This window comes from Tauraco erythrolophus, chromosome 5, assembly GCF_009769465.1.
Source record: "Tauraco erythrolophus isolate bTauEry1 chromosome 5, bTauEry1.pri, whole genome shotgun sequence".
Classification (NCBI taxonomy): Eukaryota; Metazoa; Chordata; class Aves; order Musophagiformes; family Musophagidae; genus Tauraco; species Tauraco erythrolophus.
Genome location: NC_141469.1, coordinates 76,886,159 through 76,907,261, shown reverse-complemented (window position 1 = coordinate 76,907,261; position 21,103 = coordinate 76,886,159). Strand labels below are relative to the sequence as shown.

At 39.8% G+C, this 21,103-nt stretch overlaps 1 protein-coding gene across 1 annotated transcript in view; it reads left to right on the top strand.

The window, feature by feature from the left end:
* TSPAN5 (tetraspanin 5) overlaps positions 1-21,103 on the top strand; it is an 85,668-nt gene that overhangs the window by 56,221 nt on the left and 8,344 nt on the right. Inside the window, exons 2-3 of the mRNA XM_086611445.1 lie at positions 8,615-8,665; positions 19,544-19,690. Coding sequence (XP_086467571.1) covers positions 8,615-8,665; positions 19,544-19,690 — 198 coding nt within the window. The remainder of the gene's footprint in view (positions 1-8,614; positions 8,666-19,543; positions 19,691-21,103) is intronic.

Genomic DNA, 21,103 nt, shown 5'->3' with positions numbered 1-21,103 from the left:
ACTGTGTTTAGAGACATTTCCCTCTGTTGCAAGGACTACAAGGTGCAAAACAATAAAGAATTTTCTTCAGTACTTACAGGACATGCGTCTTGTAATTTGGCTTTGTGCATTGGCATTGCTGATAGTAATTGTGGGTGGATATTGGAAACGAATTTTGATACCTGTCTAGTTAGCCTTTTGGCTTTATTTGCTTTCCCTACATCTCTCCAAAAAACCAAGGTATGCCCAGGCACACGTGCACACAATTGGTATGACTTTTGAGGCTATCCTTTTGTTTGTGTGGACATAGTAGTGCTGGTCTCTATAGGCTTTCAGCTGCATATTTGTAAAGTGAAGAGTTACTGGGTGATCAAATAACTCTTAATAAACCTACCACAGCCCCTCTTGTGTCCCCCTCTTCCCTCCATCCCCCTCAACGCTCGGTGGAGTGACTATTAGAAGTTGGTTTGTTTCATATATTAACACATGCCATATATATATATGTGTATTTGCCATTACAGAGTTTATAGTTCTGAGTTGGATTTGATGAGGAGAGGTGTGATAGGCTGTACAGTCACACCATGTCAGGGTTAGGATTTTGGATACCTGACCTTGGCTTCTGGCGTGTCGTTAAATTGGAAGTGAATCACTTCCTACCTTTTCAAGCTATGATTTCTTCACATATGTGGTACTAGTTTCTTTGTAAATGGCTTTGAACATCTTACTGTGGAGAACCCCTAAAAAAAGAATGAGGAATGAGCTTTTGGTGATGCTAAGAGGCAATAAAGCTATTGTAAAGTTGACTGGAAAAAGTTCTGTTTGCACTTGCAGGTTGAGCGTGTGTTCACCATTTGCTCTGTGTTCACTCTCTTTTCTGTGCGGGTGATTTGTTTGGGTTTTTTATTGTTGTTTTTGTGTGGTGTGTTGTGGTGTTTGGTTTTTTTTTTTTTGGGGGGGGGGGGGGGTGTTTGTTTGGTTTTTTTAAGTTGAAGGAGAGCTAGAATAAACTGTTTGGCCCGAGTTTCTCTGTAAAGGTGATGGTATTCACTCAGTGTGCCTCTCTGCCCAAACTGGTTCAGTCTTTTCATGCCTCCCTCATCCTCCACGTTTGCTCCTCTGCAAAGCGAAGAGAATGAATCTCTGAGTGTAGTCCATTGAAATGGGCTGGGATGTGGCAGCTCGTATAGCGAGGATAGGAGATTTTGGTATTCCCTCTCTGTAGGCTACGAGCACAGCTGGGAGCTGAGACTGCCTTCCCAAAAGGAAATGCTGAACATTCAGAGTATAGTGCTGTGTTGACAAGCCTACCTGTCTATGTTTCCTGACTCTGCACTCTTTCTGTTCTCAGCCGCTTAGATCAATTGTGTAGGCAATGTAATTGCCAATTTGTGACTGAGGAAAAGACTAGCTCAGATCCTTTCTGTTTGCTGTATCAAATGCCTGAACTAGATGCTACAACTTCACTGCTTGTAACTGAAATAAGTGAGCATTTGTGTATCAGTTTCATAGGAGAATTTCATGTATACCCTGTTTTGTGATAGGTTTTTTTTTTTGTGTTGTGTGGGGTTTTGTGTGGTGCGTGTTTTTTTGTTGTTGTTGATTTTTTTTAACTTCTATATGGAACAGTAGCTTAAGAATATGCATGATATTAGCTTAACTGTAGCTTAAGCTCATGATGGAGCTGCATCTGAATAGCCTGAAGCTCAGGTAAGGCGATTTTAGGACAAATGAGATCGGTGCAGAGGCAGAAAGAGGAGAGCTGGAAGAGGTCTTGCTGTCCTCTAGGGTAGGAAGCTGCTAGCCCTGGGCAGCAAGACAGACGTGAAAAGTTACCTGCTTGCAATACTGCTTCCAAATGCTTTCCTTCACCCCAGATTGACGCAGAACATGCTTTCTTTGTCTTCATATTTCTTCCTACTTGCAGGCCAGAATAAGAAGACGTATGTCTTTGCATTTCAAATTGGCTAAGAGAAATGATTAAGCGTACTAATACACGATGTGGAGTTGAGATTTAGTTTTTTTTTTTTTCAGTTCTCTTATTTTAATTTTGCACTTCTCTGCTGCTTGTGGTTGCGTTTTAAGCCCATACTGTTTCCATACACTGCTACAGCACTACTTACATAACTTTTGGATGATTTTATAAATAGAAACTGACTTCAGGCAGGGAAGCTGCAGTGGAGAGGACTGAGCCAGAGAGGGAATTGTGTTGAAGAAGAGGACAAGGCTGGATAGGTAAAGTAGAGGGACATGGAGCGCTTAATGTAGTTCAGAAGTGAGGGCAGGGAAGAGGCCCATGAAGAGGTGTGTGCAGCAGAATTTCTCAGTCTTCCCGCGTAGTCTTTTGGGCTCAGGGAAAGGAGAGAAAGAAAGAATGGTGAAACAAAGAGCAATGGCGACTGTAAAGAAGTATAGAAGAAATGGTGTGCGAGATGAGTGTACCAAAGTGACAGCAAATGGAGATGTCTTGTTACTTCTATTCTGCAGGCTCCTTAAATGTTTGTGTGGTGTGACGGAGTATTTACCTTAAAGTCTTTGATTTTTTGTATGGAGGAAAGGTACTGGTTTTAGGAAATCAGCTAGATCTCATAGAAACAAAAACTTTAGACTTCCAAAATCTTTTATTAAAGAATTTTACAAAGTGACTGTTGTGTATAAGTTTTGTGTGCTTTAAAAAAATTTGCTCTGAATGAAGTATTTTCTTTAGACAGCAGGACCTGAGTTTGTAGAGTCTCATTGTGAACTGGGAAAGAGTTAAATTTATTTTATCTAGGCTTGAGGGGAGGAGTTGTTCAAAAGTTGGAGCAGGGGAAGTAGGGTCTAATTCATCCTCCTTTTTCTGTTTTCCAGTATATCAATTTCTGTGAACAAGAGGAGAGGGACTTTAGTCTTTAGGGACTCTTGCTTCAAGCTGATTGGCAGTACTTACAATTGCACCACCAGAAAGCAATAAAATAAATACATAGAGCAACAGTAACAGAAAGCAGATGTCTTCCTTTTGCAATTAAAGAACTGGAGAAGGCAATAAGAAAATAATGGCAACTGACTGTGCATTTAGGGGGGCAGGGAGTATATATCTTGCTTACTTGTCAGACAAAACAGAAAACTCCATACTGGTGAAAATGAAAGACACATTAACAGCCACAGGACCTTGCTTTGAAAGTTGGGTTCATGCGTGCTTAATTTTTCATTAGAACGGATCACACTAAGAGTCCTGCAAGATGGAGCAGACAGCTTTTCTCATTGTGTTCTCGGGTCTGCTTTTCTACTTTGGATGATTCTGTAAAGTCAGTCATGTCTCTGATTCAGCTGAGCAAAATGTTTGGAAACTGGGATCTTTTTTCTTCCATGTACATGCGTTTTGCATCGATAAGGAAAAGGTACTACTGAGACAGTTATCTGAAGCATAGTTTAATGTTTTTAAAAGCTGCATATAAAATGGAAATAGATTTGACGTCCTTTAGTCTATATTCAGTCTATATCTGAATGTCACTGTGAACCAAAATGATAATTAGTCACCTACGCAGCATCTTCATTCACTGACTGTAGTACATGAAGTTTTCCTGCTGGTAATGTCTCAAGGCAGACAAGAAACAGGCTGTAGGAAAATGCATTCTTTGTAAGCATTAGCATAAATATGTAAATGTGTATGTATGCTTTGAGCAGAGACACTTTCCCATAGTCACCACTTATGTTTAGCCACTTGAAAATGAAATGCTGTAACAGTTTGTTTTGAGAATGGAAAAGTTAATGAAACTGGGGTGAATGGAAGAAGGAACAGGGCAGACTTTGGTAACTTCCTTCCCTGTAATACTGGTCCAGGCAAAAGCTGAAGAGTTGAGAGCTGTCCTATTTATTTTGTTTGAAAGAATGCTAACTGACATATTTAAAGCAGAGTACCCGTCAGTGGCATGAAGGTAAGGCCATAAGGGTGTAAAACTTCATCTTGATTTCTGTTTTGGTGCCCTTTTATTGTCAGGGCTACTTAAAAACCAATAAGCAACAAAACCAACAACAAAATCCTTTTGTGCTCTAACACAGATATTAAGCTCCTTTTTGCCTTGGCTTAAAAAGCAAAAAGACTGATTTGGCATAAAGTACTTTAAAGAAAGCAATGAGTATTCTGACTTGGGAATATCTCTGAGTGAGTCTGAGCACGGAGTGCTGCAGAGGAAGTGCTTAGGGAAAAATTGTTCATCTGGGGTTTTAGTCAGTTAGGAACTTGTCAGTGCTGCTTTATATATGTACAAAACTCAGAAGTCCCGTGTTTTCCTGATTGTATTTCTGGATGTGAAATTTTACACTTCATGTTGTCCTGATCACTGCTGCACTTGTCAGTAAAATACTGTTCCTTGCATTCCCATGCTGTGCTGGCTGGAATCACACCGAAGGAAATCTTGCTCTGTGAATAACCTACAGCATGTTGCTGCAGAAGAAACACCAAAAGCGCCCATAGGAATCCTGAGAGTTTCCTTGCTAATGCTGTGCACAGCGTTCTCGTGGCAGCTCAAAGCAAGGGCAGGTGGGAGGTTTTCACACTGCCTAAGTACAGGGCTCAAAAAACCCAACAACCACCAAACAACAACCTCTTGTGGGGAAGCTCTGGTTCTGAACTCTTGACAGTTTTGATGTGCTTCTGCTAGTGTCTTCGGATTGTCATGGTGAAGGTGAAATTAGGGGACTGCGCTGTAGTTCCTTCTCACACAAGTCTTTAATGTATCCACACATGGACATACACTGGTTTGTGCACATGGCACGTTGACCCGCCTTTTACTGTTTTGCCCACAACTGTCACACTTTTGGTGGAAAACTGGTGCCAAGTTATTTAAGAATGTCAGCTGAGATGAAGAATTCAGTATGTGAAGTAATGTCTGATCACTCTGCAGTTAAGCTCTTCTTTCTTTCTCAAACTTTTTCTAGAATTTACGTTAGTGTTTACCCCTACACCCTTTAAATGAAATGCTGTGCTGCATGATGCCGTATCATCAAGCAACAAAGAATGATTTTCCTCCATGCAGGCGAGACTGGGAATAAGAGAGGTGCATCTTGAAACGCTTATCAATCCACTTCTGAAAACTGCATGTGAACTTTACAAGTAGGGCAACAGTACAAGTACTGCTGCACATTCTACTCTTAAATATGTATCATCTTTATAGAAGAGAAATTTGAACACATTTGTTTGATGTTTGTGAATAGAAAACCTATGTCTAAGAAAGTACTACTATGCGAGTTTATTTGTAAGGCTGTAATACTCCAGAGGAATGTTTTTATATTCTTCTGCAAATTATTTTTTAAAAAAGAAAAGTATCAAGATTTTACAAGCTGTGCTCCAGATCCAGTGACCGTTTATAGTCAGGCTAAATGGTCTTACTAGATGTCTGTGGAGAATTGAGACTTTTTCTTGGTAGAGTGTTTTGTAGATAATGAGGCAAACTTCCACCTTTTTATTACTCATTGGGATAATTTAATGGATGTAAATTAAATTTTCCAGACTTAACTGAGATGATGCGTATGCCATCTCACTCTCTCCCCACGTGCTTCAGATGTGAAGATTTTTTTTTTTTGTTATGAGCAAGCAGAACAAGACTGTCTTGGAGACATCTGCAGAAGGGCTGCAAGATGAGCAGGATATGCTTCCTGTTTTACTTCTAACAGCAAAAATAAAGAGGGATTTTTGCTAAGTGTTTCCAACTTTTTTTAGGATATGCAGGAGTTTCTTTCATAATGGTCAAGAAAATCCAAAGTTAATCCTAGTGAGAGGTGTAAGTCTGTCTCCTCATGAACATCTGTCTTCTGCCAGTGGGGATTAACTGAGAGCATTCCTGTGTGCTTCATCCCTATAGCACGCTGTGTTTGTGCAAAGGTGACCCTTTCTTAGGGCATGATTGTAGGGGTTTAGGTCGTTGGTCTGCCTGGCTCAATATTTTGTCTCAAGTAATGCAAGTAGAGCTTGTAGAAGGAAAGAGGCATTTAATCAACAAAGCATGTGTACAGTGATCTTTTCCCAATCGTAGTCCACCAATGAGCAACAGTGTAAAAACTTCTTGAGCCAGATAGCTGTATCAAAATCACTTTTCAATACCTGTGGATCTTCCATTAATTTATCTAATCTTTTTTCTGAATGCCATTAAGCTTTTGATTTCCGCAGCATCCTGTGATAAAGTGTGATTCCATCCTGAACCTTTTTCTCCTAATAGATCATGTCCATTGTTCCTGTTTCATCAACTGCTCAAAAGGCAACTGGACAAAGATTTCTGTTTTGGGATGTGGAAAGGACTGAGCAGCATGTGATTCTTTTGGTCCTCATGAATACTTGGTTTCCTGGTTTTTCTTGACTGGCTTACCTAAAGCTTGACAATCTCAGTTTTTTTAGGTGCTTCAGTTTGTATAATACTGTCTCATTACCCAGTCTGTAAATTGAGATGAGCTTGGTCTGACTTGAGACCTCTACAGTCTGATAGATTAAATTTAATAAAGCTAGTGGATCTCAGTCAGACTTGCACCTGACATATGACTGTTAAGTTACATTTGTATGCACTGGTCAAGTTCTTTCATTGTAGTTTTCCACACTTACTCTGTTCAAAACCGTACTAAGCTGTTCGCAGAACATGATGTTTTGTACCTCTCTACAAATAACAACTTGCCACTTCCAAAAGCAGCTTGTGGATTTTTATAATAATACAGCTTTTCTTTCCCCCCTCACTCATGTTCCTTCAACCTTGGTGCCTTTGGCTGTGTAAGAAAAAAGGAAAGGAGCCTGTTACTGCATAAAAACTTAACTGCATTTGTCTGAAAGCGATTTGGAAACTTGGAAAACTTTGTCCCAAGTTTCAAATAATCACTGCAGTCAGAAGGATTACACATACTCTTCTGGCAAGGTTTATAGCCATAGAAAAAGAGCAATCTTGATACATATGAGATGACCTTTTTTGGCTCATGTGGTGTATGACAGGAGGCCATGCTGACATTCTCAAATCCATCTCTTGTACTTTTTAGACGATTAAGACTGCTGCAATAACAGACTTTGACCAGCATTTGTTTTCCCATCTAGGAAAAAATTCCATTTATTTTGTATTTAATATAGCTAAGCCTATGACAGTTCCTTTTGAAGAATACTGGCTTGTAATGTTGTTTAAATTTACAGTCACGACTCTTCAAGACAAAAAGGAGAGTTTAATTCCCAGTAAGCATAGATGGGCTTCTCGATATAGTGTAGTATGCATTGTCCTTTGTTCAGCTGGCAAAACACCCTTGGAGGAGAAAGTCACAGAGATGTGAGGGGTATTAGGAAACTTCAGGATATTGCAGTAAGCATAATCCACTTGATACTGGGTTATGCTTTACGTATATTCCTGTAGTATAAAGCTAAAATTGCCACTTAAGGGAAAAATGTGTATAAGGAAGAAGGAATCTGGCTTTGAAGCTGTTGAGATTGCTAATGGGAAAACTTTTTAAGTTGATATTCTTGCCTCCTCCCATTTCTCAGCAGAAAAACACTTTTGTCCTGTTTTGCAAAACAAAAATCATTAGGCTACTTAACTGTTTACACAAATCTTAAGAGAAAGTGTACTATGTGCCAAAATAAATCTGTACACTGCATTGTAGGGAAACCACAAAGAAAACCAGACTTTGATGTTCGAGCAATGTTCCATTACAGGCCCTGAAACTAGAGTGGATATAGTTTTATTTTTAGCCAGCACTTAGGTTTTAAAATACAGAGATGAAAGTTGGGCAGATGGACATTTAGAGGTGTGCTCAGGCACCTACTATATGTTTTTTAAACATTTTACAGGATTGGTACTGTATTGTGCCAAATACGCAGTGGCGATGTTGGGAGACAGAGTTGCTTATTCTGCCTGTTCTGCTTGTTTCACTGATCCTTGGCATGGGTTTTGTGTGAAAACCTTGTAGTATTTGGAGGGAAGTTATGTACTCTGAATTATTCAGTGGAACAGAGAATATGGGGACATAACAAAGTCGTAGGTGCCATTACCTTTACCATCATGGGGGGCAGAGACACTGTCTTTCAAGTTTGGTGATTTTGAGATCCTTGGAGAAAGGGACGGAAACTTTCTTTATGAAATACAGACACATTCAGTATCAGGTTATAAAATGTTGGCCTTGGGATTTTTAATTCTTGCTTTCTTAGATCAGTATTTTAATTCCACCCCCCCTCCCCTCGAAATCATGGGTTATATTATATTTAAACAGCTTTCTGTGTTCACTTTCTCTCACTGGGAGAGAGCTGTGAGGCTGTGAGGACAGTTGTTCTGTGCAGGTAGTGGTAATACAACAGTAAAATAATGTGTTGCTTGATTGTGGAGTTTGCTTTGAGTCTTACAAACTCAAAACGAACCTTGCTTGATGCTGAGAAAGTAACATTTATTGCATCTACTATTTCTATGTGGAGCATCCCTGAATGAGTTGTGCAAGTTTTAAATTCTTCCAGTTACAATGGTTGAGTTGTAAAATAAGCAGCTACATACATATTTTAAAACTTTTGGTAAGCTCTCAAAGTCCTGCTAAAATTTATTATCTAACAGAGAGGATGAGTCAATGTGTATGTTTTAAAAAAACACAAATAAATCCATAAATGTATAGTTCCTGCTCTGATATGGTTTTATTTTTCTTTCTTTAGTTCCTGGGCATAGCATTTCTTGGGATTGGATTATGGGCATGGAATGAAAAGGTAAGTTGAATATAGCACCAAACTCCATGTTTCTCTTCTTTCTCTTTTCTGATGAAATACTGCAATAGTAATAGTTTCTACTGAAACAAAATCAAGCTTCTCTGTTGAATAAAACCTTGGCTTGGCTCACCTAGAGGAAGATCCTTGGCGTCTTTCCCCAGAATGCCTTGGCAAGAAATCGTGGCTGACACTTGCACATAAAATAACCATTTCAATTCATACACGCTCAAACTGCAGCTCGGGTACTAGAGGACTCTCTACCGAAGGCACTGCTGGCATTGTGTCTCTGCTCGGTGTGTCCCCAGGAATGGAGAGGGAGCCTACCTGTCTCAGAGGGCAGCTGTCCTGAAAATAAGCCTCCTCGGCTTTCTTGCCTTACCATAGCACACTAATTGCTGTTCCTCTTAAACAACAACAAAAAAAACCCAACCCAAACCCAATATCCAAACAAAAAATGAACTCTGAAAACCAAGCCAAACCTGAGACAATAACTGTTTGTTTTTCTTGTGCAAATAAAACTGTCCACTGGAACACTCTCAGTTGCAAGAATGTAAAACCAACTTGGAAATGGGAAAAAAGGGGGGCAGGGAAAGAGGAAACATTTGTTGAACCAGAGCCTAATGTTTTTAGTTTGCTTGCTGCAGAAGTTGGGAAAAAGGTAAAATATCAAGACGTAACATACAAAACAATTTTGTATGTGTTGGGTTACTGGAAGAAGAGTTTGGCTCACTAAAAGACAACAGCTAAAATTAAAGCCAGAGTTTCCTTTTCTTCTTTGTTTAAAAGATTGAAAATAATAAAACCTGGCTGATAACAATGGTGCTATAATATTCAGTTGCATAATGTTTTTTTTTTTTTCTTTTCTTTTAATGGAAAACACTAAGTTACAAGTTGATTTTCACTTAAGGCATAATAAGTGGTGCTTGCAGCAGAACAAATAGCACATTGGAAGCACTGGAGTTTTGCCACTTAAAAATTCAGGACAAATTTTGCTGGTTCAGAAGTGAGTTGTTAACTTAGATTCTAATTGCTCTGTGTGTGTACCTTGAATGTATTTAATTACAAATAGTAGCGGGATATTAATTAACTCATACTATATACACACATGTACATATATATTTACATACCATGTGATACTCATGTTGGATGGCTTGAATAGGCTTGGAAAGAGGTGCTGTGACTTTTTCCACTCAACAAAGATGTAAAAACATGTTTTATTTAATACTCTGAGCGTATTCACCGAGCTTATACCTCTCGAAGCCCCAGAGAAGAACTTTGTTTTCGAGTGGCTTTCTAGAAGAGAATTTAACATTTTTGTATCATTTCAGTAGGTAACACAGATGATTTCTCTTCAGAATGAATGAGCAGGTAAACGGAAAACGGCTATAGTCCAGTGTTTGAAGTCTAAAATATACCAGTCCTACAGCTGTAGGGTGTTTTGGCAGAATAATGGCTTGTTAGGTTTTATATATTTTCTGTATAGGAAGGCACACCCTTCCCTTTCTAGGAAAAAGATATTCAGTTCATCATTGCTAATGATCAGAAGCCAAAGCTCATGTTTTTCCTTGAGATTTGGACATCTGTTACCAAGTCCTCTTAAACCATTTTTATTCAGGTCCTGAAAGTGGGAGAAAATGGTGTGTTGTTTTTAAGACAGACAAATAAAACCACCTAGAGCAGTTTAATATACATTAGATTAGGCTCTATATGTAATAGGCTTTTCTGTAGAAATTAATAAAATCCTAGATATACCTTAGGCATTATGGGCTGTTGTAATGCTATACGGTAAGACATCAAAGCAGCTTTGCGGAGAAGGACCGAGGGGTCTTGGTGTACACCATGTTAAACGTGAGCACTGTGCCCTTGTGACAAAGAAAGCTAACGGTGTCCTGGGCTGTATTAGGAGTGTTGCTAGCAGATTGAGGGAGGGGATTCTTCCCCAGGACTCAGCACTGGTGAGGCCACACCGGGGCCCGTTCTGAGCTCCCCAGTACAAGAGAGACACTGACATACTGGAGAGTCCAGCAAAGGGCTGCCTAGATGATTAAGAGGCTGGAGCATCTCTCCTGCAAGGAAGGGCTGAGAGAGCTAGGACTGTTCAGCCGGGAGAAGAGCGAACTTGGGAGAATCTTAATGTGTATATAATACCTGAAGGGAGAGTGTAAAGAGGATGCAGCCAGGCTGTTTTCAGTGGTACTCAGTGACAGAGGCAATGAGCACAAAGTGAAACTCAGGAGGCTTCCTCTGAACATCAGGAAGCGCTTCATTTACTGTGAGGGTGACCGAGAACTGGCACAGTTTGCCCAGAGATGATGTAGAATTTCCCTCTTTGGGGATATTCAAAAGCAGTCCAGACGTGGTCCTAGGCAGCCAGGTCTAGGTGACCAGATGACCTTCAGAGGTCCCTTCCAACCTCAACCAATCTGTGAAGACTGCTGCTGTCCTAATGAACTAAGTCTTTATCAAAGTTGAACTTGGTGCTGCTGTTGTATAATGTGTAAACAGAAATTTGTAAGGTTGTTTTTTTTGCAGGATTGGGTCTTCCTAAGGACTCCTCTACTGTAAACTGATTTGGTGGTGGGGAGGGTTTTGATTTTACTTCTATATTGAATCGTGTGGCTTTATATCCAGCTGTGGTGTTTTATAATCTGGCTATCAACTTGTATATACTTTTGTTGCTTCACAGAATCTTTTTAAGATAAAAAAAGATAGTGTGCCAGGCCACGTTAAAAATGCAGAGTGTAAAGAAATAATCCACGTTTTACAGGAGTCTCATTTGCTGCTGATTAAAAACAGTTTAGGGTAGATTTGTGGGTTTGGTGGCTAGTTTCTCTTTTTTGCTAAGTTGGCTTGAATTTTCCCCTTTAAACTTTGTTGTAAAGAAGAAAAAAAGCATGCTATACAGTCTCGTGACCTTCCTTACAGCCTTTGCAGGGAGGCAAAAGAGCTCATTTGTCAAATGGCAATAGAATTGGCTTGACAGCCAGTCAGCCAGCCCTAAACAAAAACTGGGCAATTAGCATTCTGAGTCATGAACCTGAAAGAGAGCTGGAGGGCAGGGTGGGGGCAATAAACTCGGAGGATGAATAAAGCTATCCATACATGGATGCACCATAATGCTCACAATCTCGCAGTGTTTTCAGGCATGCTAGACTTGGGCTTGTACCATTAAAAAGTTCATCCATGGCAGCTGATTCCTTGCCTCCCCAACAGTGACATGAACATTGTTAACACATAAAGAGTTTGTACTAAAGAGTCTGTACTAAGCCCAAGCAACTTACACTACCTTTGCTAAGCAGCAGAGGAAAAATATTTATATTTCACTGGCTTTTTTAACCACTTCAAGCCATTTCTTCTGTTGACTTTTTGAAAGTAAAATAAACTTGTAGAAAATGTGTGTTTCCATCTGTGGTAGTATATATTAGATAATGTGGTCTTAAGGCTCATTGGGAATGTTCATGGTATGATGCCACTAGGTGTTTGGGAAAATAAGCTTCCTGGTTCTCTTACTACCTGCAGGAGGTTTATGTTCAAGAGCAGTGAGACTAAGTGATGAATTGCTGTTATGTTTCCTGAGACCTTACAAGAGAGGGAGCTTTTAGAAGGAAAGCACTGTAGATTTGAGGTATACTTTTGAGTAGGAGGTTACAAAGGTAGAGATACTGAAGTGGGAAAAAATCTGCAGATCCTTGCAAAATTTGTCAGTTAGACTTAGTTCATGTATAAGGTTGACTGAAATGAAGAGGGAGAAGTAGAAAGATTAATCACGTGCGTAAGTTTGGTTTCTTGGCTTTTATTGTTTAATCAGTGTAACTAGAAGACACCGCAGCTCAGAAGTCAAGTTGTGCGCAGTTTGGAGTACCAGTATGGTACCTCTGTGTGCCAGCACAGTATTCTTAACAAGCAGGAGCTCTAAATCTGGATTTCAAGTTTTAAGCTGGACTTTTACATGTTGATATAAGGTGATTTAGGCCCGCTTTGCTCTTCTGGGGCAGGCTAAACTCCCTACATAGAAACAGTCATAATTTGTCAGACAAGTCTGTCTCTCCTTGCCCTGAAATGAAAACTACAGTTGTTTTCAGGAAAAAATTCTGACTTCTTTTACTGTCCCAGTCAGTGGCAGCTATCAAGAGGGAGCAATGCACTAGTCACTCCATAATTGTTGTGCGTACAGGTCTATCACAGTTCTTTTGGAAACAATTGCTGTCAAGGAAATCTTGCACACATCTTGTGGGTCCTTATGGGCTGAAAGATATCCAAAGTATGTATCTTGCTTCTAAGCCAGGACTGTATGTGTGGATTTTACAGGACTGGGGAGGAAAGAGAGGAATACTAATATCCACTATTACATTTAATTTAAATTTAAGTACATAAAGATGCATTATCTAAATAGACTCTTATATTGTTTTACTAGTGTTCCAACACCTTGTAACCATTAATCCTAAAAAATGTAAAAAACTATCTTGCATGTATTTATGCCAGTTATTCACCTATTGAACTCTGCTTTGTCAGGACAAGAAAGCTAGACTAGTTCTTCTCCTTCACTAGGCACTTGGAAAATAGAGTCCTGTGCTATTACTGTTTGTCTGGGAAATGCAACACCAACAAAAATCAAGGAAATAAGATTTGTAAACATCCCCCACCTAGTTTCTAGCTTCAAGAAACAAAATTCTGGAGTGGAATTAATTTGGCATGTTTCAATGACAATTGTTCTGTTCCCCATGCTCATTCAGATGCACAGCATGGAGAAGCTGCATGGATTTTATGACTAACAAAGTAGAGAGACATTTTTCCGTTTTAAAACCATGCATTTGGAAATAGTTTTATTTCTCATCACCCTCATATGTTCCTGTTTGCCAGTGATTCTAAGTCCTGCAGATGAGCTTGTGGAAAGGCTAATCCTCTGCAAAGAAGAAATGTTTCAGAAGATCTTGTTGTATTGCTGAATCTTTTTCTGACCATCTGCTTTTTTTGTCCCCCCAATAATGGAGGAGAGGAGAGGAGGATTTTTCCCATCTTGGAGGAAATGGAAAAAAAGCTGATTTCTTTCATCCTACTGGTGTTGGTTTCTTCTTTTTACTTTCTAATGGCCTTCTGGGATGTTTGTCATGAGGACTGTTGTGTTGAGTCCTGTTTTACATGCACTCCCCTGGGCCAAATTCCGTATATTTTCACAGTGTATCACCTCTTTGTCCCCTAAGTTGATGATTCTCCTAAATTGTCTCTAACTCCAGATGGCTTGAATTTTCATTACTGCACCAGCTTTTCAAAATTGCTGCTATGTAGAGTGTTTTCACTTGGAAGCATTCTCTTTGCCCTGCAGTGTGCTACTGTGCCTCTGAAATCAGGTGTTCCAGAGAGAAGCAATGGTCTAGCAGACTTCAGGGAACATCTCTGAGACCTGAACATGGCAGTGGATTCTCTACACTAACCACAACCATGAATGGTCTGAAAATCTTGCTAGTTGTCCTGGTTTTGGCTGGGACAGAGTTAGTTTTTCTTTTATTAATGCTCTTGTGGCTCCCTTCTGTTTGGCCTCATTAGGAACCAGAATTGTATAGGTGTGCCAACACAGACACTGCTTCAACCAAGATCTTTGTTGGCATACATACATTCTAGGGAAAGTAAAGTAACTTTCTGTGTTCAGCATGCAAAGGCTATGTCTCCTAAATGCAAGCAGTGTGGACCAACAGGAGAGGAAATGGTATAGAATACCCAACTTGCACACTCTGCAGATTTTGAAAGGTTTGAATTTTTTCTTCAGCCTAGTTCTAGCATGATATCATGGACTGAGTGCCTGCTAGTGGTTGGAGCACAAGTTATGTGCCAAAGGCACATCTTCATTTGTAGGTAATCTAGTTTGTGTGCTCTGAGACTATTCCCTGGTGTGAACTGAAGCATAGCTTATGTGCTATCCCTTTAAATGGCCTCCTGGATCTGATCTGAAATGTTAATGTAGATGTGCACCAAAGATGGGAACTGGAGTCAGAGATCTATCTCTGGAAACTAGTACAAAATTGTTCTGATGGTCTTAGAGAGTACAGAATGGAGAAGGGGTGAGGGGTGCACCCTCATTGCTTTTCTACATGACTGTTGCTTGCTTATTCTTTATTGATGGGATAAAGGCAAACAATTGTGCTGCTGCAGTATCAGAAGAGGCCTTCTTGAGTTACCATCTTCAAGATCAGTATTTTTCCTTTGCCTTGGTCTCCCTTGAGCTATGCATGAGATCCAGCTTGTAGGACTCTGGCCATGGGAAAAAAACAGCATGACAACAGAGTATCTGTCACTGGATTCAGGCATCTCTGGCAGACTGTTTTTCTGCCTGTGCTCCCATACCGCAAGGAGAAGACTTCAGTTCTGCAGGTGCTTCTGACAGGCCTGGTTTGGTTGTCTCGTGTTTTTTGGTGTGGCGGAAGGCACCAACAATGCCTCTTCCCCTCACCCTTTTGGTGGAGAAAAGAGCAGGTCCTACTGTTTCACCTGACTTCCTCTCCTGAATTTGGAGTGAGGTAGGAATTTGAGGTGAGTCTTTCCTGTTCCATGTCTAAATCATTGTATCCCAGTGGCTGAAGTGAAGTACATTTTACAAATAAAGGAACTTTTTTCGTAACTTCACCATTATTGATTTTGGTCCAGTTATGGGCGATGCTTGTATTGCTTCACTACCCCAAACAAATTTTGACTTGTGGTGAATTAAAAGGTTAAATAATAACGCAGGCGCTGTAACGTACAGCCGGCAATTGAGGGTGGGGGAGCAGAGCAAACAGATGAGCTGGAGATCAGCCAGGGAACATGTCCTACTGGCTCTCCTTGTGGGACTACAGCACAGCCCTGGACTGAGGCCATTGTGAGAAGTATTAGAGTATGCAGCTTTGCACAAACAAAGTGTTTACTGCCAAATAAAGATTACACACATGCCTAAACTATCGAGAAAGTGATGTGTGTACCCCAGAAAAATAACCGTACTTCTAAAATGAGAATGTGCGTTTAGGAAAAAGAAATTATTTCCTCCTTTCAGATGCTAAAGCATCAGTACTTGCAACTATTTAACAATAAAGGTTGAAGTGGACTGCTGCGGTAGTGTTGCTGAGAAAAATACTTTGCATTTGTAGAAAGCCTGACTTTAATGGATTTACACTTGGTTTGTTTAGGTCTTGTGTTGATACAAGAGATGAGTTGACAAACATTCACTGTACGTTCTGTGACTGGTCAGCCTGAGGATTCAGTGCATGTCACTGGAGCATGCAGTGTTAGAATATGAGATTCCTGATCCTCTGCTCAAGTACCTCTGGAAACATTCCCATCTGCTTTTGGCTAAAGGTGGGATGAAGACAGAATTGGTCACTACCAGGCGTTTCTACATCTCTGCCAAACTTTCCCCAGAAATAGCCATTCTAGCCAAAAAATACTGAATACTGTGGTGGTAAGCATTACAGAAACATACAGTGGATAGGAAAAGTATGTGCCTGTAGGACTGTATGTTTAGTTCTTTCTATCAGTGTAAATTGAGATAATATTCCTTTGTCATTGACCTGCTGCTTGAAGCAAATGGTGCTTTTCTTTAAAGTATTGCACTGCTGTCTCTTCAGAGAGCTTATTTGTAAATGTCCAGAAAAAAACAAACTAGAAAACCATATTTCAGCAGTAAGCAGCAATCTTGTATCAGACTACCTCTGTGCATCTCTAGCTGTAACCACAGCTAGACAATGGTCTGTGTTTGTCATTCCTACTACTAGCTAGTGTTTTATTGCCAACCTCTCTGAAGATTGTATATTCTGAGATGTCTCTCCAGCATACTGATTACTTGGGATTCATATGCAGAGAGCACACAGAGTACAAACAAGAATTACGCTGTATGTGCTTTGCACTGTCAGGATGTATTATTTGGGGTTTATCCAAGCTAGGCTTATGATTGCCATATGTGGATGAGCAAAAGATGCACATAAAGGTGCTTTACAAGGACAGCAAACAATGGCAGATAAAGCTTGTGATGTTCTATTTCAGTACATGTCAGATCATGGCTACCCTGAGGATTTGGAGCCTGGAGGAGACCAGAGATTAGATAAGTGACTTAGCTGGGTGACTGGCCAACATATGGCATCCCAGAGTGCTAAGAGCCTGGCAGTACTAGAAAATCGAGTAAGGTGGGAAAGGACAAGATCAGAAAGGCAATATACAGCTGAGTAACTAAATTTTACTGTCATCAACTTTAATGGGAGTGTGACACAAAGAAAAGTGGTATATTTCTTCTCACTAACACTTCTTGATATTATGACTAGCTTCTCTAAGAGCACTGTCCATGAATGTGAGCTGAATTGCACTTGGATTTCTTCTTTCATTTGCATTTTACTACTTTCATATGGAAAGAACTTGATTAAACGTACTAATTTACTGTGATTTATTTATTTAAAAGAAAGACAAAGTATCTTATGAAGAGAGGCTTGAATGACTGTTCGTTCTTCTTGGATTTTTTTTAAGTAAAATAATTATAATGCAAAGGCAACATCCTTTCTCCAGTGACTGTTTTCTCACTCTACTATACTACAGTCCATTGATTCCAAAATCAACTAATATTAAAGGAAATGAATAGTAGTGTTTGCTTTCAGGCAGAATTTCTTCTCATCTTATGGTAACTATATAGGCATAGAGGGGGAGAAGCATAGAAAGGACTTGAAAACTTTGTGAAGAAGTAATTTTAGCAGTCTCTTTCCCCTGAGGCAGAGATCATGTTTCCTGACTTGTATATGGCCAAAGCCACGAGTTTTTCAAAGGTTTGTGTGTTATTGGATTATGCTGTTTATTTTACTTTTTATTCTTAGCCAGAGAGTTATGTCTTTGATTTCTTTTCTGTGACAAATGTAATGAAGCAAAAGTAGTGGAAGGCTTATGCACAAGTTGCTTATTCGTCATTAACACTTAAATCATTCATTTCAGCCTGGCTTGTACCTTCTCATCACTGGTTAGTTAGAAAGAGGGGTGTGTCAACTGGTCTGCTTTGATAGCAATCCTGGCTCCAAGCAGTGTTGTGTTATACCTTATGTCTATTTTTGTCTTTTTACTGAATGACAATAAGACTAGTACTACTTGTAACGTAGGAGGAAAGTGATGAATGTGTTTGTTTTTTTTAATATTTTATTTTCATTCCTCTCTGTCAAGCAATAGCCTTCTGTACTAGGAGGGAGAGGAATCCAGTTTAAGAATGTCATTCGTGCTCTTGGTTTATGGTTCATACTTTAGGATTGGGTTGTAGTCAGGTATTTCTTTTGCTTTTAGCATGCTGGCCTTTTCCAAGGCTCCTTGTTTTGTGTGGAGAAATTCACATGTATATTTTATCCAGTCTACCCTTGTCTGCAGAATTAAAAAGCTTTGAGTCCTGTCTTTGTTTGCTACTTGCTCGGTGTCTGTTTTGCTTGGGAAACTATGGAAGTGGTTGCAGACTATGTGGAGTACTATATTGGAGATACTGGTTACATGACTGTATGTTCTGGGCGGTCCAAACTGAGTGTGTGTGTATATATGTATTAATCACAGGTCCAAAGCCACAGTTGTGAATAGTCATCTGTTAACAATGTTACTAACAACTTCTGGAAATGAGGTTATGATAACTTCCTTCAGAATTATTGCTGTTTTGGAACCATTTCAAAGAAGGAAAGAGGATATGAACAGGGAAAAGGAAAAAGATGAAGAACTTAATAATTCTGCAAGTAAGGAGCTGTAGAGGTAAAAGTCTATACTATTGCTTTTCAAGCCACAGCTTCATTCAGGAGTTAGAAGGGAAAGCAATAGTCCAAAGTACTCATCCTGGGTTCAAACTTCTGTGAGGAAACACGTGGAGAAATGTCTGCTACGACAGTGTGCTTTGGATTGACCTACAGCTCTGGGGAGGCAGATGAAGAAATAGTGATACTTCAGCTTTTTTGCTGCCAAAAGGGTTTAGGAAGCTGTAACTGTTCCTGTGCAAGCTCACTGGTATAAAGACGACTTTATACTTCTTGATATGACCCATCTGTTCAACATCAGCCAAACTCTGGTTAAAATGTGTTCAATAAAAATAAAATAGTTCCTCAGGATTACTGGCGTCCCAACCCAAGCTCTGCTTCTAAGGGGCAGTGGCATTACAAGCAGACCGTGCTAACTGTCGTGTTTAAAACAGCATATAGTGCAAACCGTTTCCCAAGACAAGTCCTTAAATTGCCTTATGTCCTACCACGAGACTTAATGTTATTTTCAAGTTTTTCCAGCTAACTCATTAGTCAGTAGCCATACTTTATTTATATAATGAGGTTTTGGCAGTGTAAATGCCTGAAGTTGAATTGGCCAGGTAGCTAGTTTGTCTAAATTTGGTGTAAAATTCACTGTTGCAAGATGGTGCAACCTAAGGAGCTCACTTCCAATTTCTGTCAATGGTTGTAAATACTGAGCATAAATGCTAAATTCAAGGTGGTGTTCTTGCTATTGACTGCTTTTTCTGTCATAACATGTGTAACTGTGCTTACCTAAACAGTGTATATGATACCTAAAATGCATCTCAGTGTGGGTAATAAGATTGAGTTAAGTTTTGTTCAAATATCTATTCTGATTTTCTGACAGACTAATTCTCATAGCTGTAGAAGCAGCAAAATGCCCTGTGAGTTTCTTACAGAGGACTCTAGAAGCATGTTTTGCTGTTCATTCCACATATTGATAAGTATTGTACATAATCGCCCTTTTTAACTCTTTTTGAATGCCAAGATTTTTATAACTGGGTTTTCTTGCTGTACTGAGAACACTTATTTGCTGTAATCTTCTGCCTTTTTAAAAAGAAAAATGTCAGCAGAATTTGTACAACTGAAAGCTGAACATACTTGTTATCTCTCGGCATTGTTTCTTTACCAGGGAGTGCTGTCCAATATCTCCTCCATCACCGACCTGGGAGGCCTCGATCCAGTTTGGCTCTTCCTAGTGGTAGGAGGAGTTATGTTCATTTTGGGATTTGCAGGATGCATTGGAGCTTTGCGAGAAAATACCTTTCTTCTCAAATTTGTAAGTAGCCTTTGCAACTGTGGCATTCATGAGTTACATAGCTTAAGTCATGTTCTCTGTTCCCGCTTAACTGTGTAAAGACTTCAAAATGTCATTTGGGGAGCAGAAAGTGTTATCTGATGTGAGAGTACTGTTCTGTGAATCACTTTTGCTTAACTGTTAACACTGTCCCGTTCTTCAGTCTCTGGTGCTTACTGTTTTGGCTTTTTTAATATTCGAAACTCTTGACGGTAAGAATCATAACATGGAACTACTCTTCCTTTTCGTATGGATATAGCCTAACATTTTGCGTTCCTGTCACAAAGAGAGAAATTTCTGCTAAGAATCTGCATGTTAAACTTTGAGTCCATTATAAACTGCCTATGAAACATGAGTGTAGACACACCACTGAACATGACCTGTGTGATTTCTGCTGTGCAAATGCCCCTCATGGTACCCAGGAGACAGGACTGTTACGAGAGATTGCTTACTGATGTCCTCAGTTCTGCACCACTTGGCTGATCTGAAAAGGCTTCAGTGCTTACGGTCAGTGCTGGGGCCTGAGAGGGAGAAAGGGAGGAGAATGTGCCCAGGATGGGTAAAGAAAATAGAAACTGTCTTCTTGAACTCGGGCTGGACTGTTAGTTGGGGAAGGAGCTGCCGATACACTAACGTACCTCGGTATTCAAAGCTCCTTTGGCTAAGTAGCCTGGTTCTGTTTTTTGAAAGCCCTCCTCCTGTGAGCTTTGAAGATAACAGTATCATGTTGCATTTTGGATAAATTTAAGATTTATAATAAAAATTCAGGGTTCTTTACTTCACCACCCAAACTTCCAGAGGTGGGAACAGCCTGGGTAATCATTGTGTCTCTGTAACCATTTGCTGTTAATATGTACATGAACAGGCTTCCAGTGAAACAACTGCCTTCAAGTGACATATTTGGCTCCCACAGAAATGTTGTATAAGGGGAGGAGGCAGTTGAGAGTTACAGTTCTTGAGGCATTTATAAAGCAGCTTGGGATAGTTCTAGCTTACCTTTGTGTTCCTTAAAAAAAAAAAAAAAAAAAAAAGGAAGGAGGGGGAAATCTATTGTAATACTTTTTTTTTTCCCCCTCTTCCTTGCTTCTCTTAGCTTGCCTAAAATGAACCCATCTGCTGTACCAGAAATAGCTTCCTATACAGCAGCTGCAGGAGAAATTAAAAATGCATCTGAACAAACACAGAGAGCATATTAAAATGAAACTCAAAGGCACAGTTGCAAAAAGGATGGACTTCCAGTATATGAGGACCCCTGTGTGTTTTAAAACAGCTTAGACTCAGTGGAGATGCTTAGAGAAAGTGGCAGATCATTAGTAATGCTTTTGGCATCCATTGCATTTACATTAATCATAGCAGCCTCATTTGGTTTTAATGTGGATGTGAGTCATTCCATAG